The sequence below is a fragment of the Phoca vitulina genome, unplaced genomic scaffold (assembly GCF_004348235.1).
Source record: "Phoca vitulina isolate PV1807 unplaced genomic scaffold, GSC_HSeal_1.0 scaffold25, whole genome shotgun sequence".
Classification (NCBI taxonomy): domain Eukaryota; kingdom Metazoa; phylum Chordata; class Mammalia; order Carnivora; family Phocidae; genus Phoca; species Phoca vitulina.
The window spans coordinates 33,561,016-33,581,300 of NW_022589728.1; the positions used below are offsets into that span (position 1 = coordinate 33,561,016).

The following is a 20,285-nucleotide window of genomic DNA, read 5'->3' on the forward strand; positions in this document are numbered from 1 at the left end:
CAACAGATAAGAATTAATCACATCTTAGTCTAGGGTATGAGGCATGCTAAGACACTATTAATAGGATTTTAAAAAAGTAGTGTGTGATGGTTTAATTGACAGCATTTTTTTTTTTTTTTTAGTGGAACATAAAATAATAGTTCACCCTAGGGCCAATAGTATCTACATTGGAGGAAATGAAGATAGCCTGTAGCCTGAAGAAAGGCTTAAGTAGCCTTTTCTACAGAAGGAAATTTACTTTTAAAATACCGGAAATTGGAAATACAGAGAAGTTGGTAAAAGGATACAAGCTTTTAACTATAAAATGAATAAAGTCCAAAGTCTAATGTATAACATGGTACTATAGCTGATAATACTATATTGAATAATTGAAATTTGCTAAGGGAGTAGACTTAAATGTTCTCTTACACAAACAGAAGATAAATAGATGGCGTGATAGATACGTTAATTAACTAGGTGGGAGGAATCCTGGGTCATAATGTATATGTATATCAAATCATCATGATGTACACTTTAAATAACTTACAATTTTACTTGTCAATTATAGCTGAAAAATACTGAAAATTGTGCAATTATGTCAACATAAAATATTTTAAGAGTAGATTATTTAAATTTCATCATTTATTTGGAATAAATATAATAAAAGAGCTATCTGGTATATACTGCTCATGCAAAGATTCCTATTAGTCTTGATTAATTTTGGAAAAATAAATAATGACATTAAACATTCAAACAATTGATGTAGGTATTTTTTGGTTCTGTTATTCAGAAATTTGATGAAAAACAATCTATCTCTAATGTCTTTAAGATGTCATGATTTAGGTTTATCAAGTTTGTGCCTTACATTTCTTTAAATGATGCTTTGAATTTCTTCTTGCATGAAAACACCACAGCTCTTTTATTTTTAAAGATTTTATTTATTTGTTTACTTGAGAGAGAAAGAGAGAGCTTACAAAAGAGTGAATGGGGGGAAGGGCAGAGGGGAGGGAGAGGGAAAGGGAGAGAATCCCAAGCAGACTCCCCACTGATGGGGGTGGGGGGTGGGTTGGGCAGCTGAGGCAGGGGCTCAATCTCACCACCCTGAGATCCTGGCCTGAGCTGAAACCAAGAGTCAGTCTCTTAACTGACTGAGCCATCCAGACACCCCAAAACTCCACTTTACTGGACACTTTCAATTAAATTTGTAAAGTGAGAATAATGATAAATGTGAAATGTTAGTTTCAAGTGCTTGCACATCTATTACTTTGTTTGCTGCTAATAACCCAGTAAAGTGTACAGGGCAGTTATTATTATTCTGAGAAGTTACCTGACCAGCCTAGGGGAGCAAAGCTTTACAGGAAGAGCCATAAGTGGGATTGGGTTTTTCTAGCTCCTATAGAGGTGAGGCTGATGTTTGATTTTTCCCAGCAAAATATAATTTACATCCCACTGGAAACAATATCCTGAACCTCCCCCTGAAAAAATTAAAATAATACAAAAAAACAAAACAACACATCTCTAACAGTGGTGTGGTCTTGAATTGGAGGGTGGATAAATCTGGAAGGAAAGCCTAAGATAGAGCTAAAAAGTAGGGAGGGTGGACTTCTGAAGATCCCTGATTGTCATATAGAGGAGTTTGAATTTCATTTTTAAAAATGTGTTTATCAAAAAATAAGATACAAATCAAAACCACAATGAGATACCACCTCACACTGGTCAGAATGGCTAAAATTAACAAGTCAGGAAACAACAGATGGTGAGGATTTGGAGAAAGGGGAACCCTCCTACACTGTTGGTGGGAATGCAAGCTGGTGCAGCCACTCTGGAAAACAGTATGGAGTTTCCTTAAAAAGTTGAAAATAGAGCTATCCTACAACCCAGCAATTGCACTACTAGGTATTTACCCCAAAGATACAAATGTAGTGATCCGAAGGGGCACCTCACCCCAGTGCTTATAGCAGCAATGTCCACAATAGCCAAACTATGGAAAGAGCCCAGATGTCAATCGACAGAAGAATGGATAAAGAAGATGTAATACACACACACACACACACACACACACACACACACACACAATGGAATACTACTCAGCCATCAAAAAAATGAAATTTTACCATTTGCAATGAGGTGGATGGAACTAGAGAGTATTATAATAAGCAAAATAAGTCAGAGAAAGACAATTATCATACGGTCTCACTCATATGTGGAACTTAAGAAACAAAACAGGATCATAGAGGAAGGGAGGGAAAAATAAGATGAAATCAGAGAGGGAGACAAACCATAAGAGACTCTTAATCATAGGGAACAAACTGAGGGTTGCTGGAGGGGCAGTGAGTGGGGCGAATGGGGTAACTGGGTGATGGGCATTAGGGAGAGCACATGACGTAATGAGCACTGGGTGTTGTATGCAACTGATGAATCACTGACCTCTACCTCTGAAACTAATAATATACTACTGTTAATTAATTGAATTTAAATTAAAAAAAATAAGAATAAATAAAAAGAGGGGCGCCTGGGTGGCTCAGTCGTTAAGCATCTACCTTCGGCTCAGGTCATGATCCTGGGGTCCTGGGATCGAGCCCCGCATGGGGCTCCCTGCTCAGCAGGAAGCCTGCTTCTCCCACTCTCACTCCCCCGGCTTGTGTTCCCTCTCTTGCTGTGTCTCTCTCTGTCAAATAAATAAATAAAATCTTAATAAATAAATAAATAAATAAATAAAAAGAATTCACATTTAAAAAAATAAAAAGAAAAGCATGTAAGTTTTATTCTAATGCAAGGCGTATATATATATATATATATATATATATATATATATAATAAACAGCATTTAAAAATTTAAAAAAAAATACCAAAGAAGTATTAAGCCTTATAGGAATTATATTATTTTTAGTTCTTATCACAGTATTTAGAGTTTCAGTTAATTTTGTTATATTAGACTAATACACTTTGCACATAATTGGTCACATATGGTTGAGAAGGTTTACTTTGACTCCCACCCTTGGAAGGGTCAACTGGGCATTAGACTGAGCAGGTCAAAGTAATTCAAGAAGAAGGTGAATGCTGTGAGTACCAACTTTATCTCACACAAGTTCATCTGGATGATGTCTGTGCTTTAACACCTGTGTTCTACAACATGCTCAGAACGCACTGTTTATGACCAACAAGAAACAAGGGTTCCTTAGAGTAAATGCTTGCCCAAAGAGAAACTGGACAAATGAAAAAGGCCAGAGAAGGGTATTAACTTTGCTGAGTACAAAATACACTGGCCTACACTGAAATAAGTACTTTACCATATTATCTCATTTAAGCCTCATAAGACTCCTGTAAGGCAGGCATTATTCTCTCTGTTTCACACATGATGAGGTGCCTGAGGCCAAAAAAAAATTTAGGGAAATGGCCACCTAAGTGTTATGAAATGGCAAAACAAAATACAGTTCGCTTGTTAATTTTATAAGCAAATAGTATCATTAAGTTATTGAAAACTGGATTTGACAATCTAAATTTGATCCTAAGAAAGATACCATAAAGTTTAATGAGTTTTCCTCTGCTTAAGGTGTTATTATTGCATTTTATTTATTTTTTTTAAGCTTTTTTTTTATTTATGTATTTGACAGAGAGAGACACAGCGAGAGAGGGAACACAAGCAGGGGGAGTGGGAGAGGGAGAAGCAGGCTCCCCGCCCGAGCAGGGAGACCGATGTGGGACTCGATCCCAGGACCCTGGGATCGTGACCTGAGCTGAAGGCAGACGCTTTGAGCCACTCAGGCGCCCCTATTACTGCATTTTACAAGAAGAATTTGAATTTAAAAGAAAATAGTTTAAATTTATAAACCCTGATGATCAAATCTCAGTGCATAGATTTTAAGGGTCCTCACTTTTGAATTCATGCTTCTCCCTCTCAAAGTAACTATCTCAGATTGATATATTTTAGTAAGGGACACCAGTTGGGATAAGGCCTCTTGCAAACTTGCCATGAACAGGATTAAAATTTAGGATCAAATCCAAGAGGTTCAGTTGTTACTGGTGACAAACTCAGGAACTAGGTCTATCAAGTTCCTCTATACTGTGGTGAGTCAAGCTTCCTGATAGCCTTTTGGGAAAAAAAGAAAACCAAAAAGCATTCTCAGGGAAGCAGGTAAAAGTTATGTTATGTATGAAAGTTCTATTTAAGGTTTTGATTTTTATTAGCCATTTTGGCTTAGTTGAAACTTCCACATTCAGACATTCCACCCCCCAAAAACTTTTGTTTACCTGAATTATCTTTCTTGGTTGCTTTGTTGTCTGTCTTTCTCTGTTTCTCTTTTACTCTCTTTCTCTGACCTCCCTCTTCTTTTTTTTGTATAAGCACACTCATTTTTGGGGGAAAAATCCTACTAATTGCTCACTCCATCAACTTTCCAATAATAGTGCTGGGAGAAATGCTGTCATTATGCTAGGAAGATAATTTGTAGTTAATCATTCCTAGCTCTTTTTCTGGCATTATTTATCTCAGTGTATACCTAACAGTTTTCTTTTTAAAGCTAACTCCAGAAATCTTAACGTCTTCAACATAATTTAAATTATTTCTTTGCACTGTTGACAGGGAATTTTGAAATTTAAAAGCAAACATTCTGGAGTAAATCAATTAAAGTGCAGATGATTAACTTGTGGTTTCTGAAAAATATATTACGGTCGAAATGACATGATTTGATATTAACAGGTTTGAAATTCTAATTTTTATTAACTTTCTCATAGAAAAATACATTGAAAACACCAGCCATCATTTTTTGAGACCATACACCTAAAACTATTAAATATTTCACTTTGCAAATTCTACCCAGTGTTTATGTGAAATTATATGGCCTTGTGTACAGTCTTTATTATTTACTCATTGTGGAGAGGATTTTATTTATTTTAATTAATGGCAACCCATTCTTAAAATTCCTTCATTACAACATACAAATGGCCAACCGACACATGAAAAAATGCTCCACATCACTCGGCATCAGGGAAATACAAATCAAAACCACAATTAAATACCACCTCACACCAGTCAGAATGGCTAAAATTAACAAGTCAGGAAACAGCAGATGTTGGTGAGGATTTGGAGAAAGGGGAACCCTCCTACACTGTTGGTGGGAATGCAAGCTGGTGCAGCCACTCTGGAAAACAGTATGGAGTTTCCTCAAAAAGTTGAAAATAGAGCTATCCTACAACCCAGCAATTGCACTACTGGGTATTTACCCCAAAGATACAAATGTAGTGATCCGAAGGGGCACCTCACCCCAGTGCTTATAGCAGCAATGTCCACAATAGCCAAACTATGGAAACAGCCCAGCTGTCCATCAACAGATGAATGGATAAAGAAGATGTGGTATATATATGTATATATACAATGGAATACTATTCAACCATCAGAAAAAAATGATATCTTACCATTTGCAAGGATGTAGATGGAACTAGAGGGTATTATGCTAAGCAAAATAAGTCAATCAGAGAAAGACAATTATCATATGATCTCACTCATATGTGAAATTTAAGAAACAAAACAGAGGATCATAGGGGAAGGGAGGGAAAAATAAAATAAGACAAAATCGGAGAGGGAGACACACCATAAGAGACTCTAAATCATAGGGAACAAACTGAAGGTTGCTGGAGGGGAGGTGAGTGGGGGGATGTGGTAACTGGGTGATGGGCATTAAGAAGGGCACATGATGTAATGAGCACTGGATGTTATATACAACTGATGAATCACTGACCTCTACCTCTGAAACTAATAATACACTATATGTTAATTGATTGAATTTAAATTAAAAAATAAAAAATAAAATAAAATAGAATAAAATAAAATAAAATAAAATAAAATAAAATAAAATAAAATAAAATAAAATAAAATAAAATTCCTTGAGCCTGGGTGGCTCAGTCAAGTCTGCTGGTTCAGGTTGTGATCTCAGCTTCCTGGGATCAAGCCTACTTCAGGCTCCCTGCTCAGCAAGGAGTCTGCTTCTCCCTCTCCCTCTGCCCCTCCTCCTGCTCATGCTCTCTCACTCTCTCTCTCAAATAAGTAAATAAAATCTTTTAAAAAAATAAAATAAAATTTCTTCTACACATAAACAATAACAATATGATGAATCCCCAGATTGTTGGCCTTGCTCGGTATAAGGATTTTATTAAACACTTTATCCGGACCAGAATAGACATTTTTTCCAAAGAAGCTGTACAAATGGCCAACAGATGCATGAAAAGATGCTCAATATCACTAATCCTCAGGGAAATGCAAAGCAAAAGTGAGGTACAACTTTGCACCATTTAGAATGGTTAGTATTAAAAAGACAAGAAGTAACAAGTGCTGTTGAGGATGTGGAGAAAAAGAAGCTCTTGTGTACTGTTGTTGGGAATGTGAATTGGTGCATCCACTATGGAAAACAGTATGAAGATTCCTCAAAAAATTTATGATCCAGCAATTCCACTTTGGGTATTTATCTGAAGAAAGAAAAAGCATTAGTTCGAAAAGATATATATATTCCTATGTTTACTGCAACATTATTTACAATAGCCAAGACACAAAAACATTCTAAGTGTCCATCAATAGATGAATGGATAAAGAAAATATGGGAGATATATGTAGTGAAATATTATGCAGCCATAAAAAAGAATGAAATCTTGCCATTTGTGACAGCGTGGTAGACCTAGAGGGTATATACTAAGTGAATTAAGTCAGACAAAGAAAGACAAATACTGTATGATTTTATTTATTGTGGAATTTAAAAAACAAAACAAATGAACAAACAAAAACAAACAGAAACAACTCATAAATACAGAGAACGAACCAGTGTTTACTGGTGTCGAGGGATAAGGGAATGGATGGCTGAAATAGGCTAAGGGGATTAAGAGGTATGCACTTCCAGTTATAAAATAAAAAAATGAGGGGCGCCTGGGTGGCTCAGTCGTTAAGCGTCTGCCTTCAGCTCAGGTCATGATCCCAGAGTCCTGGGATCGAGCCCCGCATCGGGCTCCCTGCTCAGCGGGAAGCCTGCTTCTCCCTCTCCCACTCCCCCTGCTTGTGTCCCCTCTCTCGCTGTGTCTCTCTCTGTCAAACAAATAAATAAAATCTTTAAAAAAAAATAAATCATTGGCATGAACAGTACAGCATAGGGGATATAGTCACTAATATTGTAATAGCTTTGTATGGGGACAGATGGTAGCTAGACTTACAGGGTGGTCATTTCATAATGTCTATAAATGTCCAATCACTATGTTGTACACCCAAAACTAATATTATATTGTATGCCAACTCTACTCCAATAAAAAGTCACTTTACCTGTATTACTACTATACCAATAACATGAAATGTAGCTACCAACCTTTAACCAAACATACCAGAAAAAGAGATTATAATGATTTGATGTATTGAAACAAAGATCATAGTTTACTGATATAAATAATTATGCATTCAATAAGAAATAGAAAACACCTCCATTAACCACAAGCTATAGCACCACACCATAGTAAAGCAGAAAATTGACTCCAGACGTCCCAAATCTGCAGGCTTTCTGATCCAACACTGACATATTTGAGTTCAGAGTCTAAGGGCGTTTGCTTTGCTGTTTGCTTGGATTTTCCGACCTATCTCAGTTCTTGATTCCACATTGCTACTGTGTGGATCAAATGATCCCTGCTCACAAAAATACGCTGGGGAGTGACTCCCCTGGCGTCCAGGTTATGAGTGTGGTCAGTCATTCCACATGCCTTGGGGATGAGCTATCTTTACCATGATGAGAGATTTCCTTTTCAAGTTTAGTAATCCCCAAATACAAAATACTTGCATCAATAAAAGTCAAAGTAATTAAGGAAATATATATTGCAACCTTGTTCAAGATAACACTGAAATTAGGCTTATGTCTCTTTGCTGTCTTTTTTATAAATAAAATTATTACTGACCTAGAATAAAGAAGAAATTTACAACATACTCTTAGAGTTATAAATATCTTCTACACGGGCTTCTTCAGTTTAAACAATAACCAGACCTTTAAAAATATATCTCTGACATGTGTGCATTGGATATGCCCGTTCTATTCTCCTTTTGCATGGGTCATCATATTATAAAACAATTTGGGAGGGGGAGAAAAAATACAAAGTATTCTGGAAGACTTTCCTTTTCCTTTTCTTCTAATCTCTCATTATGCCTTGAGGAATGAGGCCCTACGTTTTAAACAATATGACTCATTTTATGTTTGTGGCCTTCCAAGACTCCAGAATATTCTCGACTTTTCGTGAGCAGACGTACAGCTCACACAACACGGGTCAGTCAGTCCCAGGCTCCTTCTCTCGGTTAACCTGGGATGCAGACCTGTCCCGGATTCCCCGAGCTCTCCAAGAGATCTAGCCCTCAGCGTCCTGCAGACCAAAGGAACCCACTAGGTTGGGAAATGCTGCCTGGTGCGGTTCCAAGACCAGGGTATTGTCAATCTCTTTAAGGGTAGCAGAGTTATAGAACTTGCCCTCCCGGCTTCTTTCTTCCCATCCTCTGCTCCTAAGATTTTACAAGTTGCCTGCCAGGGAGTCAAACACCGGTCAGGCAAAGAGACGTGTTCTTTCCAGCTACCGTAATCGGATCGCTGGAGCGAAATAAACTCGCAGAAGCGTCCAGAGACCGCAGCCAGACAACCAGCCTGCGCTAAAAGCAACTTCGAATTGAGGCTGCAAGTGCCGCCGGGCTGCAGATTTTAGTTGGTGGCTAAGCACAGTTACGATCCCCCATCTCCCGCAAAAACAACAGCGAAAAGCCTGGAAGAGGGAGGGAGGATGAGGCAAAAGTCGCCCGCATTTTTGCACGTCGGCGCCGCTCCTTAGAAAGACAGGCAGCTTTGCTAGGCGGGAGGGAGAGGTAGGAGAGCCAGGAGCCGAGGTTTCAGGGAGAGGGTAGGGAGGGGGTAGGGGCCTCCTTCCGCCCATCTCCCCCGCCACCCCCACCCCCACCCCCCACGCCGGACAGCTGTCTAGCTCTTGGAATTCATTGGCTTTCCCCACCCCGCCTCCCAAATACCACCCCAATCCAGTTTAGCCCCCCTGCCCCACCCTCGCTGACCTAATAAGGCCATGCAGTGTGTGGGGGACCTATATAAAAGGCAGGGGCTCGCAGGGACGCTGCACGACACCGGGGAGAGAAGTCAGCTGCGGTCCAGTGCCTACAAAGACTACCATGGCCAAGGAGTGGGGCTACGCCAGCCACAACGGTGAGTCTGAGCAGCCGCCCGCCCCCCCCCACCCACTCTGGTCCGGGATGGGGCCAGAGGATCCCCTGGCATTGCACAGAAAGTGGGCAACTCTAGGGAGTGCGTGGGGAAATATGGGCGGAGGAGTCGATGGAAACTAACATTTACTGAGCACTTACCAAGTGCCAAAAGCTGCTGACCCTTTTACCTTTATCTCATTTAGTTGTCCTTGGTATGGAGCCGTTATTACTTGCGCTGGAGGAAACTGAAGTGCAGAGAGAGGCTGGGTAACTTGCCCAAGATCACACTGCCTCTGACTGAGAAGTCAGACCACCCGAGGTCCAGTACCGATTGTCCCTTACTCCAAGATCCTGGGCAAGCGCTTAACCTCTCTGAGCCTGGTGTTGGCTTAAGAATCCTTGCTCTGCCTGCTGGCTTCTGCCTAACCCATAGTAAACAAACAAACAAAAAAAAAAAAAAAAATAGGGGTGTGCTTTGAAAACCTCATGTGGTCAGTGTTATTTATTCCAGTGATATGGTGGAAGATAGCATTGGTAAAACGTGTGATGAAGTGCATTTCAAAAATTAGCTTTTGAGGCTATATTCTTGAGCAAGCAGGGGGAATACTCTGAGTTAAATATAATTTCTAGGTACACTATTAATGAAACTATGAGAAGGTCTTAAATGCTAAGACTTGTGTTGCCCAAACTGAAATCCAAGGCCTTTTCATAATCACTGACTAGCCTCCATGTATTTTGCTGATATAGTCGATTAGAAAGAGGGCTTGGAATGTGCCACCAAATAAATAAATCCCCTCAACTTGATTTCCTAGGTCCTGACCGCTGGCATGAACTTTATCCCATTGCCAAGGGAGACAACCAGTCGCCCATCGAACTGCATACTAAAGACATCAGGCACGACCCTTCTCTGCTGCCATGGTCAGCATCTTATGATCCTGCCTCTTGCAAGACCATCCTGAACAATGGGAAGACCTGCAGGGTTGTGTTTGATGATACCTATGATAGGTCAAGTAAGTATGACACTTAGGTAGAGGCACATGGACATTTTCAATGCCCATATTGGCAAAAATGAGGTTGATGACACAGTAACAGAATTAGTGGGAAGACGGGTCACTTCATCTCTGAAAATGGAGATGACATTCCATTTTGCTCTTGTCATGAAGAATTATATTTATGCACGGAATAAGAATGCCTCACTCTCAAACCTTAGTCAACTTTGCTGCTACAAAATGGGCCCATGCCCAAGCCAATAGTTGGCAATGCGTTCTTTTTTTTTCCTCTTTATTTGAGAGAGAGACAGCGAGAGAGAGCACAAGTGGGGAGGAGAGGGAGAAGCAGGGTCCCCGCCCAACAGGGATCCCCATGTGGGGCTCAATCCCAGGACCCCGAGACCACGACCCGAGCCGAAGGCAGCCGCCCAACCGACCGAGCCACCCAGGTGCCCAGGCAATGCATTCTTGAAATGCAGCTTGATAGGGAGGTGATGGCAATGAGTCCAAATGAGTGTCCTTTTGGATGGCCTACACCTGAGGTCACTGACCGCAGTCTGGAGGGCAAGGCTCCCATTCCCACGTGTGGCAGAGATTCCATTCTACAAAGCAAGGCATGGCAAAGAAACAAAGTAGGCACTTTCTCCCTGTGGTGTGTGGGTGGGGCCCAATCCAGGGGAGAGAATAAGGTCATTATATGAGTCAGGAACATTGCCTTCAGTGCTTCAGTGGGGTTCATCTGATTAATCCTTTTGGTGAGTGTTTTTGAAGTTCCTGACAATTTTGTGAGTAGTGATTTGTGTGCCATGAAAATGAAAAATCACATGTCCCGAAAACTCTATTTTACTACACTATTAAGCAAATCAGTGAAATAAAAACAGGCTACTTAGAAATACTTTATTTCAAAGTAAATGAAGTAAGAAAGAATCTACCTTTAATATTTTGGTGCTTGATGTACAATAATACCTTTTCTTATAACCACATTTGTAAAAAGAGTTAAAATTATCTTTATTGATGTACATAAATAAATATCCTCAATGATGTTATAGGAAAGAGCAATAGTGTCATAATTCCTACCTACTAGGAGGCTCCAAATAACGGGTATCATAGAAGTTTATATTTTCTTAAGCCATTATTTCACACTGCTATTACTTTTTTCCCCTTCTCCATTTAAATCAAGTTCCATTCTGAAGTATAAACAACAAAATTAAACAGTCCCTATTATGTGGAACCACATGAAAATACCATTTTTGTAAGCAAAAGTGGTGAAATATTGACAATTCCATATGAGTTATCCTAATCAATTGGACTCCTATGTCCAAGTTGTAGTGCTTGGACAGGAAAAATGCTATGAATCAAACCACTTATATCTACATGACTAAGTTCATCCGAGTCTAGCTCTATTGTTTTAGATTTACATTATGTGGCTTCCAGTGTGCCATTTCAGCTCCAATAATTGGTCAGTCCTTTCTAGAATAGCTATTCTGAATTCTACTTTGATCTTTCTTATATTGCTAGATCTTGATTTGGGTTTTTTTTTTTGCATAATTTCCAGTGTCCTGCAGAAAATATTTGAACCTCTAAATCATTCCTCAGGTGAATGAAGTGAGATCAAAGTAATGTGTTGTGGTGAGGTATTTGGGCAAAAAAACCTCAAAAAATCAATGCCACTGAGAATTACCTAGTTTGGCTGTCCACATTGATTGATTCCCTAGGAAATTTCTGAATTTTCCTTTTTATCTTATTCGAATAGACACAGTTTATGTTAGATGTGAATGAGAGTAGTCTTAAAGAAAAGTGGGGCTGGAAGCAAGACGTGGAGAAGGAATTCACATTTGCTCAGTGATTGGTGTGCTGGGCAGTGTGATGAACACTTTAAAGTCCTTAATCTCATTTAATCCTCACGGCAGCTCGGAAAGGTTGATATTATTATCACCTTCACTGAGATGCAAAAACAGGTTCAGAGAAGTTTAGCAACTTGCCTGAGATCACACAATTAGCTAGGATTTGAACCTACATCAGTCTGGCTCTCGACTGTCCTGTTCTTCCCACCGCACCACACAACCGACTCATTTGTTGTCTGTCTACATCCTTATTGTCCATTTTTTGTTTTAACTTTATTGTCATAAATGTTAAATTGACATTTTACACATAATAAAACAAGCAAACAAAACAAGACAGAAAAGAGAATTCATTTATTTTGATATATCCCAAGACTTTGTGGGAAAGAGACCAGTGTGCTTGAGAGCAGTATCGTCTACCCAGCAGACTGACAACCTTTGCCCATCGAACTTTGGCTGTAAGAGCACTTGTTTAAGGTAGGACTCTGTAAGCGAAGCATGAGTTCACTGTTGACCCAGCTTCTCTGAATCGCAGTGCTGAGGGGTGGTCCTCTCACTGGACCCTATCGACTTCGCCAGTTTCATCTTCACTGGGGCGCCGCTGATGATCATGGCTCTGAGCACACCGTGGATGGAGTCAAGTATGCAGCAGAGGTAGGAGCAACTGTCTCCCAAAGTGAAAACTGAGAAGTGAAAAATAACAACAAAATAGCATCCACTGCCCTTCCTTCAAGCCTGAGGTTGTGAAAAGACCTGGAGTAATTTTAGCATAAGCTGAAGCTGCCAAACAGTCTAGGCTGGATGGTTAAGAGAGTGTAGATGAATTGGTGTCATGCATGAAAATTTTCAAGGTTATATTAAGAAATTGGAGAGCGGTTTAATAATTAAAAAAAAAAAGGCCAAGTTCCTGAATGGAACAGAAAAGATAAGGATAGCTAGCATTCATGAAGTGCTTACAAATATTAACTCATTTGATCCTCTCAGGACTCTATGAGATAGGTTACAGATGAGGAAACTGAGGCACAGGAAAGTTACATGACAAAGTTACAGAGCTGAAGAGTGCTAAGCCTGGTGCTCTACCTTATGTAGATGGGCTTTAGAATCTACCATCTCTTTTTAAAGGTTTATTTATTTATTTGAGAGAGTGTGGAGGGGAGGGGTAGAGGGAGAGAATCCTGAAGCAGACTCCCCGCTGAGCGGGGAGCCCAACAAGGGACAAAGGGCTCCATCCCAGGATCCTGAGATCATGACCTGAGCCAAAACCAAAAACTGGCTGCCTAACTGACTGATCCACCCAGGTGCCCCCAGAATCTATCATCTTGTCCAATGCCCTCGGCGGCCTCTTTTATAAGAATGTAGGGCTCTAAAAATAGCCTTTAGTAATTCTGGCTAATGCTTGTGTTCTAGTCTCTTAATGAAGGGTGTGCATATGTATGTGTACAAGATTATATATATATGTATATATTTACACACGCACACCCCCACACATAGATGAATAGGTAAATACAGATACATCTACAATTTAATATGAGCAAATACTACTGTCTCAGTTAACCCATTAAAGAAAAGCATGATTTGTAGCTCCGATCAAGGCAGCAAATTACAAGGAAATGAGACAAGCCTTCCACATATTGTTTTTGTAAAGCTAAGGCTATGAGGGGTGACAAATGCCCTAGAGGTGAGGATCATTCCATTTTTACGGGCACAGTCTTCCACGGGTAGGCTCTGGCCAACGCAGGAGCTAGGACGGAATCTTGGAGGCACTGTGGACACTCTCTCGGGCAGAATCCTTAGACAGCTTAATTGTTGGTTAAACTAAACTCTGGGAGACCCAAAGTACTTCACTATGATCATTCCATTTCTCCACAACCCATCTAGAAAGTCAGTGACAGGATAAATAAATTATTGAGAATGTCTTCTAGATACCTTCCCCCTGAAAATGGGGAAAGTTTAGTGTATTTCTTACAACTGTGGGCACGGCTTGCCGTTTGGCCTTTACACATGGGATGATCTCAACACTTTTGGTCTTGAATACAGTATTTTTAACTGCTCTGAACTCTTGTATTCCCGTACCATTCCATGTAAGTTGATATGGGAAATTTGACTAATTTAACTGGTGCCTATGTTCTAACTTAAGATAAGGTTCCCACCAGGTTGTTGGACACTGCCTGCTAAAAAGGAGGTAGATAGGAAAGTATGAAAATGCCCAAGGACTTCCCTATTGTTTGTTCTCCCCACTTCCTAATTAATTGTAACTTTAGAATGTTATCAGCTTCTTGCTTATAGCTCTGTGTTTCACTCTTTGATTTATTAGAAAAGGGAGTGATGTTGCACAAAACTAAAATAAATATTTTGAATTAGTTTAACCAAAGTTCGACTTTCACTCATTGCTTATTATAAATTTCTGAATCTATTTATAATAATTTTATACACTTTTTATTTAAACCACTAAAAATTTTACCAAAATATTGCATGTTGATATTTAGAATTCTATCGACTTTCTATGAGAGTGTTCAGCAACTTTAGATTAGTAAAATTATTGGATTTATTGTGAATAATTTTATACTTATTTTCTTACTCTAGAAATTTACCTCATAACCTGTATTCTATGGTTTCAGCTTCATTTGGTTCACTGGAATCCAAAGTATAACACTTTTGGAGAAGCTCTCAAGCAACCCGACGGGATAGCTGTGGTTGGCATTTTTCTGAAGGTGAGGTAAAAATTGGCCATCTTCTTTCAAAATTTAGTTCCTTGTCAATGGTTAGGATAGCATGTGTCTCCCTCCTTCCTTTTATTTAAAGGGGAGAGAGGAATGAATTTCATTATTCATTCAACTGAGCAAGACATTTCTGGTAAGATCAGCTCAAAATATTTAGCTCTCCCTTAAAAGTGTACCTTTTGCCATATTTCAGTCCCCCTAACACTTCTAAATTCTCTCAAGAATGAGTGTGTGGGCCTGTGGAGGGGCAATGGAGACAAAGCCTTGGAAGGAGCTTATTGTGGTGGGGTGGGGCAAAAGCAACCTTGTTTCATTATCCTTTCCTGTTACTCTACCTCAGTTGCACTGGAAACCAGAAAAGCCGATGTTGGAAACTGCTGGGATGCCAAGTCCCTGGCTGGACATCCCTTCAGCTCAGGGTGGCTACCACTCACATGATCCCAGGCTAAGATAGCACATGGAATGTGTGTGTTGTTGGGCCAGCTTCGGTTTGAAGTGGACTTAGTGTCATTAACACATGAATTTAGTGGTAACACAATCTAGATTTTAAGCCAGAGGTGAAAATCTAGCTTCTTTCTTTTTGAATGACCTAATTTGTTTTATGTCCTGAGCTCATTGGGTCATTTTTAGTGATTGAATGCAATGCAACAGGAAGTGGAGTAGGTCTGTGCCACAAGACAGTAGATTTAGCTTTGCATACATTGAATCCATCCTAGCTTGAGTTCTATAAAAAAGAAAAAAGAAAAAAAGTAGACTGACTGCCAAGAAGGTCGAGGACATAGAAATAAATCAAAGTATAATTTTGTGGTTTTGTACTTCAGAGGCCTGGGGTCTAAATTTAGTTCAGAAAATATATACCCTAAAATCTTGAAGAAGAAATAAACTTATGCTTTTGCTTAGTACCAGATAGTCTGGCAGATTTATAAACACTAGTTGCGGGTGGATGGATCAAAGTTAGTTTTCAAGATAATCGTAGATTATGGAGAAGGGAAAAAATGTAACCATTGGTTTTTGATTTTCTGACAGATAGGACGTGAGAAAGGCGAGTTCCAGCTGTTTCTGGATGCACTGGACAAAATTAAGACAAAGGTAAAAATAAATCATGTTCCCTCCTAGAACATAAAGCAGGGTATGGCAGTTTTTTATTATTACATTTTCTTTCTTTCTTTTTTTTTAAAAGACTTTATTTATTTATTTGTCAGAGAGAGAGGGGGCACAAGCAGGGGGAGGGGCAGAGGGAGAAGCAGGCTCCCTCCCGAGTAGGGAGCCCGATGCGGGGCTCGATCCCAGGACTCTGGGATCAGGACCTGAGCAGAAGGCAGATGCTTAACCAACTGAGCCTCCCAGGTGCCCCAAGCTAGGCAATTCTGAGGGAATAATTGTCTGTTATTTTTTTTAAGATTTTATTTATTTATTTGACAGAGAGAGAGAGACAGCGAGAGAGGGAACACAAGCAGGGGGAGTGGGAGAGGGAGAAGCAGACTCCCCGCTGAGCAGGGAGCCCGATGAGGGGATCGATGCGGGGCTCGATCCCAGGACCCTGGGATCATGACCTGAGCTGAAGGCAGACGCTTAATGACTGAGCCACCCAGGCGCCCCTATTATTACATTTTCAAGTGCATTTGTTCCACCCAAAGACTGTTACTAAGTCTGATGAATATGCTAAGCATATGTATACAAACAAATGCTATTATATTTGTATGGCTTATAATTTTTAGTGCAATTTTACATACATCACCTTATTAAATTCTCAGTCTGTCAGATAATGACTTTCTTACTGAAGTGGATATAAGAGAAGTTGAATGGTCACCCCTTGCCCCCCAACACACACACACACACACACACACACACACACACACACACATGCATACATGCACACACTTGCAGAAGTACTAAATATTTGGGTCCTGGTGTTGCCCTTTCTCTCCTGGATGACACCTACATATTTTAAATCTTAACAGTAGAATCTTCGAATTAACAGACTCATTTTCATTGCCTTTGGAACTGTTCTAATCAAATGCTATTAAGTTTTACCACCAGAGAAAGTATTCCAAATATAATATTCAAGCAAGCCTGGTTTTTTTTTTTATCATTGAGAACATAAGCATTAACTTAATATGAAATATTTCTGTTACAGTTAAGTGTGAGTTTTCTTCTTTTTCTTGAGAAGTGAGGAATTATAGTTCTACCGACAGATAATAGGGAATAAAATGTTACAACAACTGTGCCAAAGTCATAATATAAACCGGCTTCCCCTCTTTGACCTTTATTTCTGAAAGGCATGAACTTTGTTTAAAAGTTCCATTTTCGGGGCACCTGGGTGGCTCAGTCGTTAAGCGTCTGCCTTCGGCTCAGGTCATAGTCCCAGGGTCCTGGGATCGAGCCCCACATCGGGCTCCCTGCTCCTCGGGAAGCCTGCTTCTCCCTCTCCCACTCCCCCTGCTTGTGTTCCCTCTCTCGCTGTGTCTCTGTCTGTCAAATAAATAAATAAAATCTTAAAAAAAATAAAAAATAAAAGTTCCATTTTCTTGGGGTGCCTGGGTGGCTCAGTCAGTGAAGCATCCCACTTTTGATGGCAGCTCAGGTCTTGATCTCAGGGTCTTGAGTTCAAGCCCCGAGTTGGGCTCCACACTGGGCGTGGAGGCTACTAAAAAATAATAATAATAATAATTCTGTTTTCTTTAGTGCATTTGAAATCCATTCTTAGAAAATGGTGAGACCCTTGGGGTGGGTGGTGTGAGTGCACCTGTTGATCGGGCCTGTGCCCTGCTCTCTCCCAGGGCAAGGAGGCGCCCTTCACACATTTCGACCCGTCCTCTCTGTTCCCCACCTGCCGGGACTACTGGACCTACCACGGCTCCTTCACCACGCCGCCCTGTGAGGAGTGCATCGTGTGGCTCCTGCTGAAGGAGCCCATCACCGTGAGCTCCAACCAGGTAAATGGCAGCTCCAGGCAGAGCCTTGAGAACATGCGAACTTACATCGCTGAGTGGCTGTATAAGATATAGATGCTAAATGGAAAATGTACAACTGCTACAAGGATGCTTACAGACCAGCTCTATGACTAGGCATTTCCGCGTTTGCTCAGGTTAATTACAGTCAGTTTGTTCAACTTTCTAAAACTTGGCTCCCAAAAGTACCAGGATGAACACAGATCATTTAACGGTGGTTGTGATACTGAACAATGACTGAGTTTATGCTCTAAAAACACTTAAGGGTTTAGATTATTAATATGAGTTCACCTTTGTTAATTTGGAGCTCCCTCTACTAAGTACTGGTTAGGAGATTGTAAATACAGGCCTGGGGAGAAGGATACTAATGGAAGCAATTTAACATCCTTGTGAGCTGTATGCAATTTTTCCAGTTCTACAGATATGGTTAAAAGGTTAACAAGTTTGTCCATGATCACCCAGCCAAATGCAGGAGCTGAGATTTCAATGTCCGTCTGCTTCCCATACCTCTTCACTCCTTTGCTCAGGCCTTTGTTCTTAGTGTTCATCTAAAGAATGTCCTTGCAACATTTATCAAAGAGACTTTCAAGGAAAGACTGGGAAAAAATATGTAGGCAGTGATATGGAGAAGAATAAATTAAAGCAAGTAGACAACACAGAAACTCACACAAAAGATCATGAATGTCTACTTTAATAGTAGTTTACCAGTACATTTCCCTTACTTAAGACAAGAGTTTTCATATTTCTGCCAGTTACAGACTCAAGTATATACGATCTCTTTTGTCAAAAGATCAGATTTAATGGTCAGTTTCACTCATATACATATTCTGAAAGAGGAATGAAATTTTCTTAAGGAGAAAGCTAAAAACATTTTCATGTAGAAATACAGTACTGATGATAGTTTCCTAAATTCTTCTCCCTTAAGAAAAAAAAATCTTTAAAAATGTTCTTGAAATTTTAAATATAGCATGACTAATTTCTTTGTGTTCTTTAAAAAAGAAGAGACTCCATAAACGTATACAACGAAGAGCCAATTACGCTTATTATTTGCGCTGATATTGTCATCCCCTCCTACATAAAGTATATGCTTCATACTGACTGGTCAAATTAAAATAATTGCTTCAGAATTCAGGAGGTAACACTTGGACCAGAGGGCATGGTGATCCTATATAAAATGAAGAAAAGAAAAGTGTTTTTACAAATACAGAAAAGGCTTCTATTATGCAGGAGCTGGTAGCCAAATAACTCTGGGCCAACAGGTTTTGTGGTTTGTCTTGTTTTAAAAGCCAGAAATTTCTGTCACGTACAAATATGTGCACTTGGTCTGAATGTCACGCTGACAGTCTTCCCTTGCCCCTTGCAGATGGCAAAGCTGCGGAGCCTCTTCTCCAGCGCTGAGAACGAGCCCCCAGTGCCCCTGGTGGGGAACTGGCGTCCTCCGCAGCCGATCAAGGGCAGGGTGGTGAGAGCCTCCTTCAAATGAGGCCGCTGGAGCTTGCCCTCTTCAGGAAAGGAAACCTGCCATTGGAGAGCTTGGTTCCTTTTGGTGCTCCTTACTCCAAGTATATTTCAGCTTTCCACACTGAGCAACGAATGCAAGGGTGCAATAACCGAGAAACCAAAGTTACTTTTGACAAGATGTAATATGAAAGCTTTTGGCCTTTGTAATAATCATCTTTCCTATAAAAGTAGCATTGTTAGTAAGGTTTCAAAGAAGAAACAAGTGGGAGAGTAAAGATATAGAAAAATGGGTATTGGGCACCATTTTTCTGTCTTCTTAAATTTCACAGAACTTCAGTTTTACTATTTTCATATTTTGAGTTGGCCATCCTAAAGAAATAATGAGTAATTCTATATGTAGGAGTAGATGTGTATGAAGATCGTAGAGCAATTAAACATAAGCCAGAAATTAAAATGACTATGCACACCAAGCAATGAAATGATGCATTTTAACCCTTAAATAAAACCAGTAAGAGGTCCATTATTTATTACAATTCTAGCTACTGTAGAGATTACCTGGTTTTGATTATCAATGAAAGGAAAACACATTCAACCAGGAGCTTAAAAAATTTGATCCTGTATTTGAATTTCTTCTTCATAAAGATAGCTAACTTTATCCTAACATTTTTCTTTACCTGAAGGAGGGCCATTTATTTTTAATTTTACTACTTTTCTCTTTGCATGCTTATTAAAATAAAAATTGCCTCTGATATCTTTCTAATTTGAGGGTAGAATAATAACTCCTAGAACATGAAGGAGTTAATGACTGCACTTGAAGTAAAAGCAGTTGTATTGATTGTCAAAACTAATAAAGACATGAATGAGAAAAATCGTGTTGTGTTTTTTAGTGAAGAAAACGGTCATAAATGACAGACATGGAGTAAAACTAAGAATAGCAAAATTTGTTTTCATAACTGAAGGGTGATGATGACAAACTCAGGTCCTGATTTTAATTGGATGTTACATTCCTCACGGAACGGCTAAGAATCAGTGAGGGCCCTCAGAGAAAATCGCAGACAAGAAGAGGAATGTGTGGCCATATATTTGAGAGTGTGGACTAGTTTCCAGAAGCCTCGAAGTTGGTTTAGGAT

General features: G+C 39.7%; 1 protein-coding gene across 1 annotated transcript; it reads left to right on the forward strand.

Annotated features, from left to right (window-relative positions):
* The first annotated feature begins 9,085 nt into the window (after window positions 1–9,085).
* On the forward strand, window positions 9,086–20,018 carry CA3 (carbonic anhydrase 3). The gene is made up of 7 exons (XM_032421785.1): window positions 9,086–9,194; window positions 10,006–10,203; window positions 12,559–12,677; window positions 14,642–14,734; window positions 15,770–15,832; window positions 17,524–17,679; window positions 19,058–20,018. Exons 1-7 carry the CDS (start codon window positions 9,161–9,163, stop codon window positions 19,175–19,177), a joined length of 783 nt encoding a protein of 260 aa, XP_032277676.1. The 5' UTR covers window positions 9,086–9,160; the 3' UTR covers window positions 19,178–20,018.
* The last annotated feature ends 267 nt before the right edge of the window (window positions 20,019–20,285 follow it).

What these genes read in the sequence shown, in the direction of transcription:
- CA3 (XM_032421785.1), top strand. Translation starts at nt 9,161, where the DNA reads ATGGCCAAGGAGTGGGGCTACGCCAGCCACAACG. An exon ending in TGATACCTATGATAGGTCAA is followed by an intron (nt 10,204 to 12,558) that starts GTAAGTATGACA and finishes TCTGAATCGCAG; the next exon opens with TGCTGAGGGGTGGTCCTCTC. An exon ending in TGGACAAAATTAAGACAAAG is followed by an intron (nt 15,833 to 17,523) that starts GTAAAAATAAAT and finishes GCTCTCTCCCAG; the next exon opens with GGCAAGGAGGCGCCCTTCAC.